Source organism: Cuculus canorus, chromosome 2, assembly GCF_017976375.1.
Source record: "Cuculus canorus isolate bCucCan1 chromosome 2, bCucCan1.pri, whole genome shotgun sequence".
Taxonomy (NCBI): Eukaryota; Metazoa; Chordata; class Aves; order Cuculiformes; family Cuculidae; genus Cuculus; species Cuculus canorus.
Window position 1 is genome coordinate 158002211 of NC_071402.1, and position 17875 is coordinate 158020085.

Here is a 17875-nt window from a genome sequence, read left to right on the forward strand (position 1 = left end):
ATGTGTGCAAAGAGAAAAGTTGAACCCCAAACAGTTCTTATCATTTTTATAGGCAGCAATAAGAGAAAACAGGAGAATCCCTACCTTTTCCTACCACAGTCAAAACTAGGAGTATGTTTTTGCAGTTTTTAGGTGGTAGCAGCAACCGCTGCACGGAGTAAAGCAAGTCCAGCACAATTTCCTTTACTGAAGACAATAAAGGACACTCTTGCTATCTTTTTTAATTCCTTATTACTCTTCCATAATTAATGTGCTCAGAGTATTACAGGGCTTAGTTTTAAGAATCATATGCCTGTAATTATGCCTGAAGACATGGACACAGAATAACACACTTAATCTGCCTGAGTCTGCTGCAAAAGTCAATGTTCATCAGCATGAACAAATTCTTCTAGCTGGATTGTGCAAATGTGATGCAAGATGCACAGATTGGGGTCACAGCTGGAGAAAAGCACATCAGAAAAACTTGTCCAGCACATTAACCTGATAGCAAAACTGAAACAACTGACAGAGCTGTGGGTTCCCCTCACCTTTCACCTTTAGGTGAAATTTAGCCAGTGGTGCTCCAGGTGCCACATGAATATCATGAAGCTCATCAAAGATCTGGGGCAACTGCTCCTCCTCAGTGGTAGATTCCTCTTGTTCTCGGCTAAGAAGCAATGGGAGTTAGAAAGAAGAAAGTCAACAATCCAAAAAAGAGTTAGGAATCAGAATCACCTGTTTTAGGTTAATTCAGTATGCAGGTCTTGTCATCATGACAACAGATTCAGAACCATATGACACTAAAAGCAACGGAATGATACCATGAAGAAATATCCAGACTAGCCTAGAGCAAGTTTACACATGATAAACATCCAGCTGTTGCAGTTATTTCATCTCAGCAGTCTGGCTGTTCCTTTAGGACATTTAACTGGCCTTTCTAGATGTAGCAAAATCAAGCTTGATATGAACATACATATTGATTTGATAGAGCCAGAAGTTAAAAAGTGCTGGAGTTCAGTATTTTACCTTGAAATATATTCTTTAGCACTGTAGTAAGAGGATGTCTCTGTTGCATCTGCTGCTGTCTCATAGTCAGTGCTGGTCACTGTTAAATGGAAAAAAGAAGTTTTTTTATAATCTGAGCTTTGAAACTGTTTTTCTCACTGCAATTATTGTTTCCCCACTAATGTAAGTGACTGGCAGTCCAGTTTCACGCTGCTAATGCAGCAGGGTCCCATATAACTGTGTATTATGGAGAACACTTCTGTATATTTGAAAGCTTTCCTCTGAGTCTTGCCTCGTTACTGGCAAAATCCAAATGAACTCAAGAAGTTTGCAAGAGAAACATTTTGTGGGCTTTGCATACTGTTTTTAAATGTAAATGTTTTTTTCTTGAAAAATACTTATCCATCTCTGAGGAGGACCCTTTTATTTTGTTTTTTTCTACAGTGATTTTGCAACTTACAGTCTACTCGAAGCTCAGCCTTGGTTGAAGCAACTCCTATGTTGTTTTCAGCAAGACAACGGTAAACTCCCATGTCAGTGGGGACCACAGCTGTGATGATCAGCTGATGGCATCCTTCCTGGTCCTCGTTAATCATGTAATGATCATCTTCTTCAATAGCTTTCCCATCCTTGAACCAGCGAACTGTGGGGAGTGGTTTGCCAATGACAATGCAATCAAAGCTGACTGGATACCCGTCTTGTACCTCTTGGTTTTGGAGCTCGGTTATGAACATGGGAGCTAAAGTCAGGGTAGATAAGAGAGAAGATAGGAAAAACTCAGTTATGTTGAAAGATGCATGTTAAGAACACTGCTCCACAGTGCCTGAAGACTTCTGGCTTCTAAGTTTTTAATTGTAGAGTGATATCTTTTCTCCATAACAATCAAGAAGAAACTCCCTGGCAGACACTATGAATATATTCCATAACATCATAAGCACTGCAATATCACAGCTGCAAATTAAATATTGCCTTTGTTCCTCTCCTTGCAAAATTGTCTTTGTTTCCCCTCAGAACTGTTCTGAAATTGATTTAAGTTTTCACTGATTTAAGTATAATAATCACAGCATTTATGGCCATATTATTGTAGTAAGGGAGACTTCTATTGTGCAAAGCAGTTTTGTAGATAAGTTGATGATTTGCAACCCTCTCCTTCATCACTAATGTCCCTCCTCTCCCTCAAAATGAGAAAGAATAAAAATGTCATATTTTTCCAAAAGTGCAAAATTTCCAGTAAAATATCATCAAATGAAAATCAAAGGGATATTTTTCTAGAAGCTGAGTGAAAGGATAACATTCTGATTGCTCCAGTTATCTTTTCCATAGAATAAATAAGTTTGTTTCACCCACCTGTATCAGAAGTCAGCAAAGGTGGTGGAGGTCTTACTACTGGTGGTACAAACTTCCCATGGGAGGGTGGCGTGGCTTTCCCAATACGTAATTCAATCTTTTTAGGGCCTTGTTCCAAAATGTCAATCTCCACAGGAATTCCCAAAGCCCCAAACATCTCTCGGAATCGTGTGGCAGCAGACTTTGCCTCAGACAAGATTTCAAACTTGATGTAGATGTACTGGTCATCCTCACGATACGTCTGATGGTCAACTACCTCTACGTCCCCTTCATCTGCACTGACAAATAACTCTTCCTCCACATCAGATATCTCTGTCGAGATCTTGGCCCTGAAGAGTCTATGAAGTCTCCTTCCTGCTTTACGGAAAGCATCATCAAGCTCACTGCCAGATGAGCTCTCTGTTTCACTGTCAGTGCTTTGTTTCTGTTTCTTCTCCTTCTGAGGAACTTGAAGTTCTTCAGAGCCAATAACCACCTTAGCACTGTGTGAAACCTTTCCGAATTTATTGGATGCCTCACAGGTGTATTTACCCGCATCTTTCCGGTCCAGGCCAGTGATAATCAAAGAGCAGGTCCCATCACTGTAATTGTCTATGTGATAATAGCGACCATCTGAAAGCTCTTCCCCATCTTTCAGCCAACGGACTTTCATGTCAGTTTTGCTGTGCGCCACACACTCAAGGTGGAGAGTGCTTCCAGGCTCACCAGAGAAATCTTTGAAGGTCTCCATAAATACTGGACATTCTTGTTGCTTGATTTCTTTCCTGACTTTGTATCCTTTGAAAGCAGCCTGGATCTTCACAGCAGCCTTGTTCATGGAAGGATCATTTAAATCTGGTAGTTCTGGTTCAGCTGGCTTAGTACCTGCAGCCACAACAGTGTCCACACTGGTTTTCTCCCACTGTTTCCATAATGTGCCTGTAGAGATGGACTGAACCTTTGTAGTAACACTGACACTTTTCTTCCCAGCTTTCTTGAGGTAGTTGACCAGTGAAGGAGTCCCAGCTCTAGATTCATCGTCTGAGCTTGTGAAAGAGAAATCTGCTTCTCCTGTCCTAGCCAGCTCATCACACGTGGAGTACTCCTCTGAGTAATAGTGAGACATTTCTGCTTCCTCCTTCCTCAACTTCTGAAGCTTCTCGTCTTCTTCAGGCACCTCACTGATGGAATCCAAGGTGGGCTCCCGGCTCATCCGGCGTTTCTTGGCTAGAGCTTCCCACAGGAGGTGAAGATCTCCTTCCTGAGCAGCCTCAGGGGGCAAGCTGGGCTGGACATTGCCATCCACTAGCTCTTCTGTTTGCCTTGCAGAGGGTGTTTCCCTGGCGATCTCTTTTAGCATTGTCACTGTGGGAACTGAGGAGAATTAAATTGTTTATATGTTGAAAGACAAAATCTATGAGTAATCTCTGAGTAAGCACATGGAAATGTTATTCAAAAGCCTGGGCAGAAAACTGTCAGTGGCATTTAACTAAACATTTTGGGCAGCCTGATCTAGTTGGATGTGTCCCTGCCATTGCAAGGAGGGGGTTGGAACTAGATCATCTTTAAGGTCCCTTCCAAACCAAACTATTCTATGATTCTATGATTTCTATTGAGAACAAAATGTGAATTTAATATGATTGGACATGGTTCTGGGCAACTTGTTCTAGGAGACCCTTCTTCGAAAAAGGGAGTGGACTACACTGTTTTCAGAAGTCTTTCCTGTGATTCTATGCATGGACTTAAAACATGATCTAACTTTTTTTTTTTCTCGTACATTTGAACCCAATGAATAAATTTCTGCCTTTTAAAAGTGTTGCAGTTGAATGAATATCTAGCTAAGACTGTCAGTGGAGCCTGGAAGGCTATTCAAGCTCAGCTTATTTTACAGCTAGACAGGGTTTTGCTGGCTTTCTTGACTAGATCTCCATTGGCTATAATGGACGCTGAGACTCCCACCTCATGTGGAGGTCCCTGCCTGTTCAGATGTGCGTAAGTCTGAAGGGACTCATCCTCTGGACACGTTGACTTGCCTTTGCATAGCACCCAGTGCCATTTGAGATGCTCAAGGCTGTCTGGGACATCCATGAGTGGCTCTCAGATACAAGACAGGACCTACACGTGATCTGGGTCTTTCTGGAGGAGGAGATATTGGCCAGGGGTGATATCATCAAGTGCCTCAATGGCACTGGATTCCTGGGGGATGGGATGAGGGGTGAGGAGGGAACTGAATCCCACCTACAGAGCACAATTCAACTTCCTAAGCACTATAACCCAAAGCCATTTGGGATGTCCAGGACATGGAACTGGCAAGGCCAGGGAGTATAACCCAAGCTATCTCAAAAGGCGCCTGAAACCTGCTTAGAAGCAACTGTATCCCACCTTAAGAATCAGACTCAAGGAAAATCTTATCTGTGCAGCTCAAAGCTGTTAGGGATTCTGAAACATACTGGGCAAAACTGAACAGGGAGATAACAATTCCTTGTGGATTTTAGACACAGCTTGTTAAAGAAAATTAATTCCAATCCAAGCTGTGGAGCTGCCCCTGGATGCCCATAAACAGAACTAATTTAACATCACAGGAATGTACTCTCTGCACCTTCAAGACATAAGCTGGCAACAGACTTGACTTCTGGAGAAACCATACAGGTGTAGGTATCCTGATCTTCAGGTTTAAACGCGTGAATAATGAGTGTCTGTTTTTTTCCATCAGAAAGGATTTCGTATCTCCCTCCAGTTTGTATTTGTTCTTTTCCTTTGAACCATCTCACTCTCTCTTCAGTTTCATTTGATAATTTGCACTCCAAGCGCGCCACCTCCCCTTCTGACACTGATCCTCCCACCAAAGGATGGGTGACTGTAATTGGAGGCTCTGTAATTACAGAAAAGTTAATTAACACAAAGAACATATCATAATCTGTCTTTAACACACTCCAAATCAAGCTACAAGGTATTCAAATGCCCCATCCTTAATTTATAGATTCTTTGGATGTTATCGACAAACAAAGGAATAAAAGTCACTGGCAGCATCCAACATTTGTATTTCCATCGATAACACCAAAATAACTACACGACCTCTCACAGAGGTTAAACTAGCTCCATTTAAATATACACATGCAAAAGTGCTTGCAATTTTTCACATTCCTGTGTTTATCTGTTGATCTTCATTTACCCATCATCAGTACTCAAGCAGTCTTACAAATTCTAGCAGATCTTAATGCTTAGAAGTGAAGAAGTTCTGAAGACAAGAAAGAAACAATAAAAAGAATAAAAATGAAAAGATATTATTGAATGCAGCAGTCATCCTAGTTGTGAAAATAAAAAATAAAACCAAAGAAAAAGATATTTAATTACACTAACTTAGGAAGATTTTAAAAATTCTCACAAAGTGTAAAGAATTTAAAAATAACAGTTATCTGTATCTTCTTTACTTTGGAAGGAGGCTTGACAATGACAAGCCATTTGTACAACAGCAATGCTCAAGATGAACTCAAGACAAAAGCTTTAAACCCAGAGTTGTTGACTGGGAGGTAAAGCACACAGCTCAGCTCCCACAAGCATCACACTCCTGAGCATAATCTGCCCCTCTACACCAAGGTGAGGGGACCACTCCTAAAATGCTCTGGGTTTGTTGTAGATGAAGTCAATATATGCAGAGTTATCGGGATCCAGCACCAGCAGTTGTTGTGCTGCAAGAACATCGTTGCGTGTCTGAGTCTTATGCAAAAGAAGATACTGTTTTTTTTGTTAATCCCGCTTTGTGGAATCGGTTTGCCACTCAGCTGTTGCTGAAAGAGTTGCAAGAAAAGAAAGATTGATGGAGTGGCTCTCCATTCCATTGTAGCTTCCAAAGTTTCACCAACATAGATCAAAGGAACTGTGTCCTCCAGCACTTACTTGTGGGGGTCATTGAAAAAAAAAAATGCAAAGAATACAATGAAAGAGAAAGATGGGTGAAGAAGACAACACTGTCCACCCTCTGCATTGGTACCAGGGTCTTGGTTATACCAAATGCATTCCAGCATGCCCCTTTTGACTCATTCCATTTTAACTCCTCCAGAAAAGAAACTCACGGTGACTGGAGAATACAAGGATGCAGTGCAGGCTGCAAGACAGCTTGATGCAGTTTGGAGAAAATAAGTGTTGAGCACTGACAACACAGCAGGTTTTGTTTGCAGCAGTCCAGAACAAATTTCCCAAGCTTTTTTCTCTGTTGTGTTGGCAGCAAAGCACTGAAAGATGCTGCAGAGTGAACGTTTCCAGGAGACACCTGGAATGGGTGAAGCAGGCATGCCATGCGAAACGCAAGTTCTACAGCAGCTTGCAGTCCTCCATGGGGACATTTCTCCTTTCTCACCTAGCCGCACCATCTGAGGGAAGTGCACAGGCTCGCTGGCCCCAACTTTGTTTATAGCTGAGACGCGGAATCTGTAGGGTTCACCTGGGGTGAGATCGTCCACCATAAACTCCGTGTTTTGAATAATGCCCTTGCTGCATGACTGCCAGCCAATACCTGGGACTTTCCTCTCCACGTTGTAGCCTAGGATGTCACAACCGCCGTCGCTCAGCGGCTTGTACCAAGACAGAGTTACAGAGTGACTGTTCTTACTTAAAACTTCTGGTTCTTCAGGTGGATCAGGGTGGGCTGAAGGCACAACAGAGGTCTTGTGATGTATGACATGAGCAGTTATGCTTTATACCAAAACAACCAAGAGCTCTCTACAAGCAATGACAAGGAAGCAGAATACTTCTAATGGATAAACATTCATTGTCCAGCTGTCCTCTCAGTTACTTAATGTCACATATTATTGCAGTTTTTTTCCTGCTACGTTTGGGCTTCGATATTGCACAGTTCAGGTCTAACCTTAATGGAACTCAAGTTATCAAGTTATCATCAAACTATAGAGTAACTCTTGTAATGTAATAGCAAGTCACCCAATTTTCTGTGTAATTGCTACATACATCACAGCATCAAGTAAAAACAAATAAACACATATTAGCAATGGAGTGGTGTCCTACCAGACTGGCTACTGATGGTCACATTCAGTGTACTGCAAAATGTTCCTCCCCTAATTTACACTTTGGTTTAGAAGACAGAAATAATTCATTTAGTCTTAAAGTTCAAGGTATTTACTAAGTAAATGACCTGCCATGATATACCAGTCCAAAAAATTAAAGGCAAATAAGGTCAACAGCCTGTTCTTTAATTCTGGACACACCAAAAATTCCTTTCCATGTCATATATAAGCTTCTTTTCTCTATTTTCAGCCAAATTTCATAGGGAATACCATGGGTATTCATGATGATATTAGTTAGTAATTCCTAAAATGAAAGTGCCCAAAATTAGGTAGCAGTGTTTTAAAACCATCAACAACAAATTCTTTTGTGGAAATGAAAGGAAGATGCAAGGGATCTTTCAAAGTCTGAGAGTTCATCAGACAGGCAGATAATAATTTAAAGGAGGGATGGTAAATCAGTGGCTTTTGAAGATCTCTGTTACAGTGTACAGCTAAAACACATTACAACTGTCTCACAACCATCACTGTGGTTGTGCTGGCATGACCATTGTTGGGTGACTCACCTACCGCACTATGGGAAGGAGTCAGACCTTGGGTGCTGGAATGGGCATTGATGAGACATTGGTCTAACCTGTTCCATGAGGGAATTAAGCAACTACCATCTTTTCTACTTGTGAAGTACTCTAAGAGCTATTCACTCTTGTATCTCTGAAGTGTGAGATGAGTATTTCTTGGATCTCACCCATACGAAGATTTTAATATGCAGTTCATTGATCTGCAATGCTGGTTGTCCTGCACTAGAGTACAATAGCAGACTCCAGAGGATTCTCTGCTACCATGGATAATCTTTCCGTCTGCACTCTAGTTCAGCTTTCTTCCATGCCCACATTTACTGAAGGTAGTATTGAACTCCGAGTAAATTGATTCCCACTAGATTCTATGTTACATTTTACAGGAGGCTGCAGCAAAGGAAAGCTGGTGAACATCTCTACCATCACTAGCCTGATATAATTTTCTTCTGATGAGATAAACTGGTCAAAGAACAAGTTGCCCAGCAGCACCTTTTCAGGCTAAGAGCACTGGCTTGAGACAAGCAAGGCAAAGGGAGAAGAATCAGTACAAAGATAAAAGAACTCAATATGCTTGTTCCACACCAAATTCTGATGTTTCAAGTGCCACTGGGCTTCAACAGCAGACACTTACCTATCACAGATAACTTGGCTGATGTAATTGCTTCCCTGGACGCAAAGGTCACCTCTCCAGAATGATGTGGTTGAGCTTTTTTCAGAATAAGCTTGTATTTGTTTCCATCTGCTTGTACCTCCCAGTCCTCATCTGACTGGATCTCTATGTCATTGCTATACCAGGCAACTTCATTAATTGGAACGGCTTCACTCAGAACGCAGGTAAATGTGGCTTTCTCTCCTGAAGGGACTTCCACATCTTTGAGAGGCTGCAAAATCTGCAGGCGCCATCCTGTAGGGAAAAATAGGTAATCAAGCCCTCGGTTACAGAAACAAATGCCGGCAAGAGATTTTGTGAATATTTATGTTGAACTTCTGAATGGTCAGGCCTTAGAGACCAAGGACATCATTAAAAGGGACATTATGTACATCACTAGAATGGAATCTATCGCTGATAACTGAAACATTCCAAAACTTCCAGGAACAAAACCCATCCTAGCAATGTCTTCCTTTCCCAAGTAGTGGAGAGCCATAATGGAGATACGGTGCTGTGACCAAGGACATATGTTCTTGTACTATGACAGGGCCTCTGATTCCCACAGTGGCAAGCAGAATACAAGGATGCAGAGAAAATATTTTTGCTGATGTAACTGTCATCTCTAGAGCCCTGATGTACCTTCCACCAGGGGAGGTTAAGATTGGATATTTGAAAAAATTTCTTCACTGAAAGAGTAGTCAAGCATTGGAACAGGCTGCCTAGGTTAGTGGTGGAGTCTCCTTCCCTGGAAATATTCAAAATCATGTAGCTATGGCACTTCAGGACATGGTTTAAATGCACAGTGGTGCCAAGCTGATCTTTGGACTGATCTTAGAGGTCTTCAGCATTAATAGTTCTATGATTCTATGATAAACACAACTCAATTCATCAGAACAATGACAGCTGTAAGACAGTTATTTGCTGCTAACTCATTGCCAACTGATGCTGCTTGTAACAGTGTCATGGCAACAGAACAAGAAAAAAGGAAATGTTAAAAAATCATCCGTTTATTGTGTGAGAGGAAGATTTAAGTACGAAGCAAGCAACAAACGTAACTTTTCCTCTCTGCTATGTCCTATTTTCCTGGTTCACTTGCCCTTTCCAACCAGAAATTTAAGACTTCCCATGCACAAGTGCTTCAGTTACCTTTCACTGTCAGGAAGGCTGAGGTCACCGCATCGCTGCATGTGAAAGTCACCCTGCAGCTGTCCTGGGGAGTTAGGTTCTTCAGCAGCAGAAGATGCCTGAGCCCATTTTCAAAATAAACCATCTCAACATTTTCTGTAGTTTTGGCAGGTTCATCGTCAATCAGCCAGTTGTAGTTGTAGCATTCAGGTTTGGAAAGGTAGCATTCGAACAGGGCTTCCCCTCCTTCCACAGCTTCCACATTCTCCAAGCCCTGGACAATGCTGTTCTTGGCTAAGAAAGAAGGACAACAAACACTATTAATTTATTTGGCTATGCATATCTGAATATTAACAATCCTTGGAGCACTGGATGATTCCCACTGCTGGAGAGCTGATGGAAAAAGTGTGGAAAACTGTGGTTTAGTTGTTGATTTCAAGCATGTTCTAACACAATAATGTATTTTAAAACACTTTTAAGTAGTGAGACAGTTTAAAAATAATGACAAACCTCTAGGATCTCTAGTATGTCATCTAGAATTCCTCCAGAAACATGACTTCTGTTTTCACAAATAAAGATAAAAAAATCCCAGTGTTTATGTGAATCAGCCAACAGTTGATTGGAAGGGGTAGCTCAGGAAGCTAAAGTACATTAGATTCCTTCTGCACCACAGCAGGGAATATTTCCCAGAGAACTCCCAGGCAGTGCAATTATTATTATAATTGGGGAAATGTGAATCCGCTAATTGGTCATGATAAAATCTTACTATATTGAATGGATAGCAAACATGAGAGAATATTATAGCTGGCAAAGACATAGTGACCGTATTCTGAGTTAGCAAGTCAGCCTCTAGGAAACACACAGAAAGTTAAAATCTGTATTTTGAATAGTAAATCACTGAATTATTACAAAAGCCTGGTGATAACGTATTAAGTTTATTTTCTCATGCGTGTGTGGGGAGTTGTGTGGTCAGACACATGCATGTATCTACACACTCCATTTGCCCGCAGTCATGCATCAGCTGGCATTTGTACTTGAGCATTCAGCCTGATGCAAAATTACATATGGGCTGGTGCATGTGAATATAATTCATGTTAGACTCGCTACATGGAGAAATTGCATGCACAATAGCAAGAACACATGATTGAGTAAATAGAGTTTACACAACCACCATCCAAAGGTCAGCGTGATCTATAATATAAACCAATACCCTGAGATATTCCTGTTTAGATCCTTATAAACACTATGTAGAAGTTTTCTACGAAAAACGAACAATTTATTTAGTAGTGAAAAACGCCATAAGTTACTACAAAAAAAAAAAAATCATCTTTTATAATGTTCTTACTTACGGAGAACAATGAGGGGGTTGTAAGTCCTGAGAATGCATAAATTGGATTGAACAAATCTGACCTGTTTATTTGTGCACATTTGGGCTGCTAGTTTCCCTAACTACTAAAAGCAGCCAATTGCAAATCCTGCCTCCTCTGGGATGCCTTAGATTATGTTCGTTAATCCCTAAAATGGAAAGTGCTTAACAACATAGAAAATACTATAAAAAAATAATATCCTGCTCTTCTGTACTCACACTACCAGTTAAGCAAGAAGGCATAATTGTCTAACAAAACACCAATATTCAGAAATCAAATCAAAACCATTGCCCTTTCTGATCACACTAATTCACCTGGTGGCCAAAACCAAGAATTGCATGCACAGCAGAAAAAAATAAGGAACATCAATAAAAAATCCTAAATATGTCGTTATTATTTTTATTTGCTGTTTCTCAGGGCTCTCACAAATGCTGATTCTAAGTCAGAAGGTGATTCCTGAGTGATTAGTCTTTGAACTAGGTAAAAAAGCTACCTTAGTTTAGCTGGAAATGAAATTCCACGCTATCCATTAGCTACTGGTATTAAGGCACACTGTGTGTGAAAGGAACTGTGTAACTGCAAAAAGTACTCTCATTTTTCCTTTGGACCAACATTAAATTTGTGATTTCACAATAATTCAGCAGGACACATCATTGCATGGATGTTCCAGTTATTGTAGAACAGGTATGATGCGTAAGTGGTGTAATGAGTGAGTGTTAATTAGAACTAAGCTCCAGTGAAATGCTACAAGAAAGCTGGGGGGGAGGGGCACTTTATCAGAGAGAGCAGGGATAAGAAGAGGGAGAATGGTTTTAATCTGAAAGAAGGGAGATTTAGGTTAGATATTAGGAAAGAATTTTATCCTGTGAGGGTGGTGAGGCACTGGAACAGGTTGCCCAGAGAAGTAAGGGATGTCCCATCCCTGAAGGTGTTCAAGGCCAGGCTGGATGCAGCTCTGAGCACCCTGATCCAGAAGAAGGTGTCCCCACCCACAGCAGAGGGTTGGAACTGGATGGGCTTTGAGGTCCCTTCCAGCCCAAACCATTCTGTGATTCTATGATATTCAGTTACCATTAACCCCCAACTACTTTTCTCATCCTTATCAATGCTTGAGTGAACACCAAAGAGCAGGTATCTGATGTGACACTTATTGTGAGGTGCTGCCATGATTTTTCCACCTCTTTTATTTGGAACCCATTATAGTCTTCCTTTTTGGCTGGAAGACCTCACCTTGAACATCAAGTGTAGCCATCACTTTTATGCCTTCAGCTTCACAAGAATAGATGCCAGTGTCTTCTGGTACCGTAGGTTTAATTTTTAACATGCTTACATTCCAGTCCTGATCGATAATCACTCGCTGCCCATCTGCATGTATTTCCTGATCATTTTTCTTCCATATGGCGTGTACTGGCCTAGAATATTGGCATATGAACTCTGCTGTGCCATCTTCATCAACAGTTATGTCCTGCATGGGACTGACCACTTCAATGGTTGGATCTGTTAACCAACACGTCAGGAGGGACATGCATTAGTGGATCCTCATGGAAATTGCAACTCAGACAGTTTTGACAAGCAGAGAGTCTGTGAAGAGCAAGCAGAGTGACAGTGCAAGCAGGAAGCTGACTGGTCACACAGGGGATTAGCAGTTTAGTCTATGCTTGTGTCAGCATCAAGCAGGACTAAAGCAAAACTGCTACATTAGAATGTAACTGCCACACTGGAAAATGGGCCACTAGCAATTAAGGCTTGTGCTCTAATATTCCGGAATATAAACTTCTGTGCAGAGCATCCGCTGGGATTCCCTCCAGGCTTAGTTTTTCTCCCAGAGAATCCTCTAGAAGAGGAAGCACTGGATGGGAAACAGTTCTGCTTCCCAGGACGTCGTAGGAGCTCAACCGTGAGACAGAGAACTGCAATGGAGAGGCTGCTGTGAATACTTTCCTTTAACTCTCAGCTTCACATGGCAATAGGAAAACACAACAAACTTTACTGGAGGCTCCTTGTATGAGCAAATTTTAACCATTCTTTGGAAAGAAATGCAATGTTATAATGCAAATATTCATTACTGTCTTGTGGTGGTACTGCCTATGTTAGGAGTCATTGGCAACATGAGGAGCAAAGATCCAGGATAACTGTAATAACAAAAGGCACTTCACAAGAGGCAGGTACTTATTGTTTTAATTAACCATGTGTACCTCTGCAGTTGAGATGTAGTTTGGGGGAAAAATAATATGATTTCCTTTATAGTAGCTGATCTAGAGATGCAGCATGAACCATTGCAATCACAGATTGAGAGCCCATAAAATGCTGAGAGAAGCTAGAGATGAAGCTTCCCTGAAGAAGGTGAGATCCATGAAGCTGCTTTTAAGCATCCAGTCTTGCTCTTAAACTTCTCAGGAAGCAGCTGTAGGGCACAGCATATATATCTAACCTCAAAATATCATGAGTTTCCAAAGTAGCCAAGAGGTTCCTCTCAAGATGTCAAATTCGACCAACCAATTGTATATAATGACAACAAATATGCTAAAAAGAATATCTTAATGAAGTCTGAAAATTGCAGTATCTCTGCAACATTCTTCTCAGCAAAACTGTGTCAACTTTGCCAAAAGAATTATGGGGCTACAATGGGGCATAAAAAGATGACAGCCAAAGAAAGGTGATACATGTCTTTATATTTCAAACAGTTCTTTTGATCCCAAGTCAGGAAAATAAACTACACTGAACCTCTGTCTGAAACACTCCTCTGGAAACTGATGCATCAGAGCTGTTATCAGCAGACTTTGAGAAGCAAAGATAGTTTTGCCAACATTGTTTGGAAACTTGTTGTAAGGTTTGATCCTGCTCTCCAAGGCTCTGTGTACCTCTCTGTGTGTCTGCATGTGTGTTTATGGAGAGGAGGTATCTGAAGAAGCAAGAAGGTATACGTGCAGCTAAGAGTATAATACCATCTCTTTTGATAAGATGTAGACATCGTATCAAATTTCACCTGTGGTCTTGGACAAGGAAGGTGTCCTGGTTCCACTGCCCCATTGCTCTTTGCCACTGGAAGGCTACTAAGACCTCTGGGGCCCTGTTTACCCTTGCAGAATGTCAGAAAGCTCCCCAGGACTTAGGAGCCAACATGTACATGTTCTCACCCTGCTCAAAGGGGCAGAAGAAGATGGCAGCTCCTTCAACCTTTTCCATTTCCCCTCATCCATACATGAAGATGCCATCATGCTGGGCCACCAAATGAATGCAATTGTTGCATTGCATTCAGTTGTAGGGCAATGATATTGTGAAGGACCAAAAAGAAAAGCTGTCATGAGATCTCACTTGTTATACAACATATCCCGCTACAAGCATGCCTTACACCAGGAAAATGGGGCACATGGAACAATGAGAAAGACAACTTGTTCCTTGATGAAGAACAAGCCACGGATAGCTAGATAGACTGAAATACGTCTAGCTTGTAGACTGATCTATTTTTAAATTTCTGAACAAAAAGTACATGAAATTGGCTGTTAATACAAGCACAGTTAGAATTTTACTACTATTTTACTTTCCTATTAAATCAAATACTATGTAGCATAGTGTACCTGGCATGTTTTTTAAACACCTTTCTCATTCTAATCCAGTTATAGTCACATACTACCATGATTCAGGTCCACATTAAAGATATCTATCCTTAACTGAAGCTCAAAATAGCCACACAAATATGTGTCCTAGCATGAGCATGGGCCTGAACTAGATTATCTCCAGAGGTCCCTTCCAACATCAATGATGCTGTGAAATGAAAACTTCTCAAGAGCCTTTTGTTTGAGCAAGTAGAATACTTAACTATTCATTTTTTTTTTTAAATTTATGGTTTAGGTCCACTGGATTTCTTTGCCCAGAGAGCTCAGAAACAAATTTTGCATTTGGAAATGTGAAACTCAAAATTTATACTAATGGACTATGGGATTTGTAGGATTCGCACACTGTGTTGTTGCCATATCGATCTGATATCACAGAAAAGTGATTCAGCATTTTGTCTTTGCAGAGACTTACGTTTTCTGAATGTACAAGGGACACATTATACAGAGAAGGAGACATCAACCACTGACTACACCTACAATTCTGTTGTGGATCATTCCTCTAACGGTAGAGAGTTATAACATCAGGGTAGATTTTAATAAAGAACTCTTAACCTTTTATATCTACATAACAAATGGAGATATAAAATCCCTTTTCCGAACAAGGAATAAGGAATAATTGTCTGAAAAATAACTTTTCCCAATGGCTGTAAAAGGATTGGATGTGAAAGAGCTTGCTTTATGAAGTCTGGAGCTCAGTGTTATTTGCAGCTTGTGGCTACCCTTACCAAATGAGAAAAATATTTACTCAACAGACCAGAAATGTTTGTTAGTGCTGTGATGACCATTACTGTTCTGGCAGACAACAAACAAGGCTCATTTTGTCACCATACAACTGCAATGTTGTATACTCTTTTGGTTTCCAGGAAGAGCTCTGGAGTCATTAACAGAACAGTCCACAGTCTTGGGAATGTAATGATCTGAGTTCCAGTAGCCTGGCTATAGAGCAGCACACTGTGGCTTTCCAGCTACATAATGTTTGTGATATTATAAAAACAGCTGAAGGGGGGATAAAAAAAAATCAGGTGCTACCACAGTGCTTTATGTTCAGCTCTACTTAGATGTCAGATGCCCTAATCCTGCAACCCTTTCTCACTTGCACCACAGAAAAAAAGGTTTGTGGTCATACCTGTAAGACTTCTGGTGTGAGTATGGTGACTTGCAGAAGTTGAGGGTTGCAGGACACGGAAGAAGTGTGAAGGGATTTAGTAAGGGTAGCCTCGAAGGCAGAAGCACTAGTGCACTGAGCAAGTCCAGAGGTGGCCATGTGTTTCTTTCTAACAAAAAAATACCTTTGACTAATAATTTAGCTGATGATATAAGGGACCCAGCTCTGAAGGTGACAGTGCCTGAGTCATGGCATGCCACATCATTTAGGGTTAAAGTGTGGATTATCCCGTCTTGCTCAGAGATTTCAGTCACAAAGTTGTTGTGAAGGGGAGATCCATCGAGCCACCACTGCACGTTCTTCACGCCCGGGTGTGAGAGCTCGCAGGTGAACGTGGCTGACTCACCCACAAAGACGTCTGTGTTCTTTAAACCAGAAACTATGACTGCTGCTTCTTCTGTATAACAGAGTGAGAGAAGGTGCCAGAGGAAAACAAAAGCATAAACATAGACATGTCTCTTCCAGTAGAACCAGCCCAAGCAACAGTGCAAGTTGTCCAGGAGAGTGAAACTTGTAATGTTGTTCCAGGGGAAAAAAAACACTAGAATTTTCTTTAGGGGATTTAGAAACCACTTTCCATCCTTCATCAACCTGTGAGCACAGTGTGTCTGTAAACACTGTTCCATTGGGAGGAAACTCTACTCCACAACCAAGTCACAACTGGCTCTCCTGTGTGTTGCAGCCACCTGCACTGACATTGAATGAGGTGGGAGGCAGAAAGATAGCTTAAGATTTAAACATTTACTTACAGCGCTTTGAAAAAGTAATATCAATAATTATATAAGCTGTAATCAGTAACAAAAAGAATCTCAGTATTTTTTATGACCACTCTTCCAAGCAAATAGATTTTCTGCAGTACCCTCATCTGCTACCTTAGCTTATAAACATTGATCCAACCTCTTCCTGGATATGTTTATATCTTCACTGAAATCAGGAAAGAAATGAACGAGCTTTTGATTGTTTGCATCTGAGACAAGTTTGGCCAGTTACTCTTAAAGATTTTGGAATAAGAAATCCAGGCAGCAAAACCAGAACGTATCCACCACATTTCACCTTACCTTGGACATAAACAGAACCTGTGGTGATCTCGTATCCAGTGCTACAGGTATAATCCCCACAGTCATCAGGCTCTACACCATGGATGATCAGCTCAGCAACGCTGCCTTTCAGCTTCATCTCGTACTTGGCACTGGGCTGAATGACCACCCCTCCTTTTCTCCACTCAACGGGGGTGTCCGGTTTGGAGATCTCGCAGTGCAAGACAGCTGTTCCCCCTTCCTCAGACTCTACGTTTTTCAACTCTTTGTTAAACAGCACGGGTAGTACTGTGGTAGAGAAGCAACTGCATCAGTGACAGTGCTCAGAGGTGAGAATCATACAATCATATAGAATCATAGAATCATAGAATAGCTTGGGTTGGGAGGGACCTTGAGGATCATAGAATCATAGAAGATCGTCCAGTTCCAACACCTCTGCCATGGGCAGGGACATCCCACTAGATCAGGCTGCCCAAGGCCCCATCCAGCCTTGCATGTAACTTCTCCAGCTTGGCATATACCCTCTTTTTGAACCTCAGCTCACCTGCTGACAATGCCAAGCCCAGCCCAGAGCAGGACTTTGAGTTGTGCCACAGCCAGACACTCCTGGGGATCAGCCTCTGATACTGTAAGGATGTCCAGTGATGCCCCATAAAGGATTTTCATAGGTCACATGACTTCTTCATGTGGGCAAACTCCCAATTTGCAGTGTAAGCAGCTAGAGGCACAACAATACCAGTCACAACATTTGGACATTTAATTGCACACACTCTGAGCAGGTTAAGGAAGATAAACTCGGGATCTAAAAGCATGATCTTGCTGCCCAAGTCAAAAGGCACAGCATTCAGTATAAAATTAATAGAACTATAAAGTTTTAATTAATAGAACTATAAACTCCTTCCAGTACTTAAAGGGGGCCTGTAGGAAAGATGGGGAGGGGCTCATTATAAGGCAGTGCAGGGATAGGATGGGGTGACAACAGTTTTAAGCTAAAAGAGGGGAGATACAGATTGGA

At 41.3% G+C, this 17875-nt stretch overlaps 1 protein-coding gene across 13 annotated transcripts in view; it reads right to left on the bottom strand.

Moving 5' to 3' along the window:
• The window catches only part of OBSCN (obscurin, cytoskeletal calmodulin and titin-interacting RhoGEF), a 201046-nt gene that overhangs the window by 69998 nt on the left and 113173 nt on the right, over window positions 1–17875 (bottom strand). For 9 of the 13 annotated variants that reach the window (XM_054057971.1, XM_054057959.1, XM_054057967.1 and 6 more), the window contains 10 exons: window positions 16882–17148; window positions 15948–16220; window positions 12272–12538; window positions 9696–9968; window positions 8532–8804; window positions 4910–5182; window positions 2332–3684; window positions 1445–1723; window positions 1006–1084; window positions 528–646 (listed from right to left, as the gene is read on the bottom strand). In XM_054057971.1, coding sequence (XP_053913946.1) covers window positions 528–646; window positions 1006–1084; window positions 1445–1723; window positions 2332–3684; window positions 4910–5182; window positions 8532–8804; window positions 9696–9968; window positions 12272–12538; window positions 15948–16220; window positions 16882–17148 — 3456 coding nt within the window. The remainder of the gene's footprint in view (window positions 1–527; window positions 647–1005; window positions 1085–1444; window positions 1724–2331; window positions 3685–4909; window positions 5183–8531; window positions 8805–9695; window positions 9969–12271; window positions 12539–15947; window positions 16221–16881; window positions 17149–17875) is intronic. The other 4 variants (XM_054057969.1, XM_054057968.1, XM_054057962.1 and 1 more) reach the window with 3 other exon arrangements.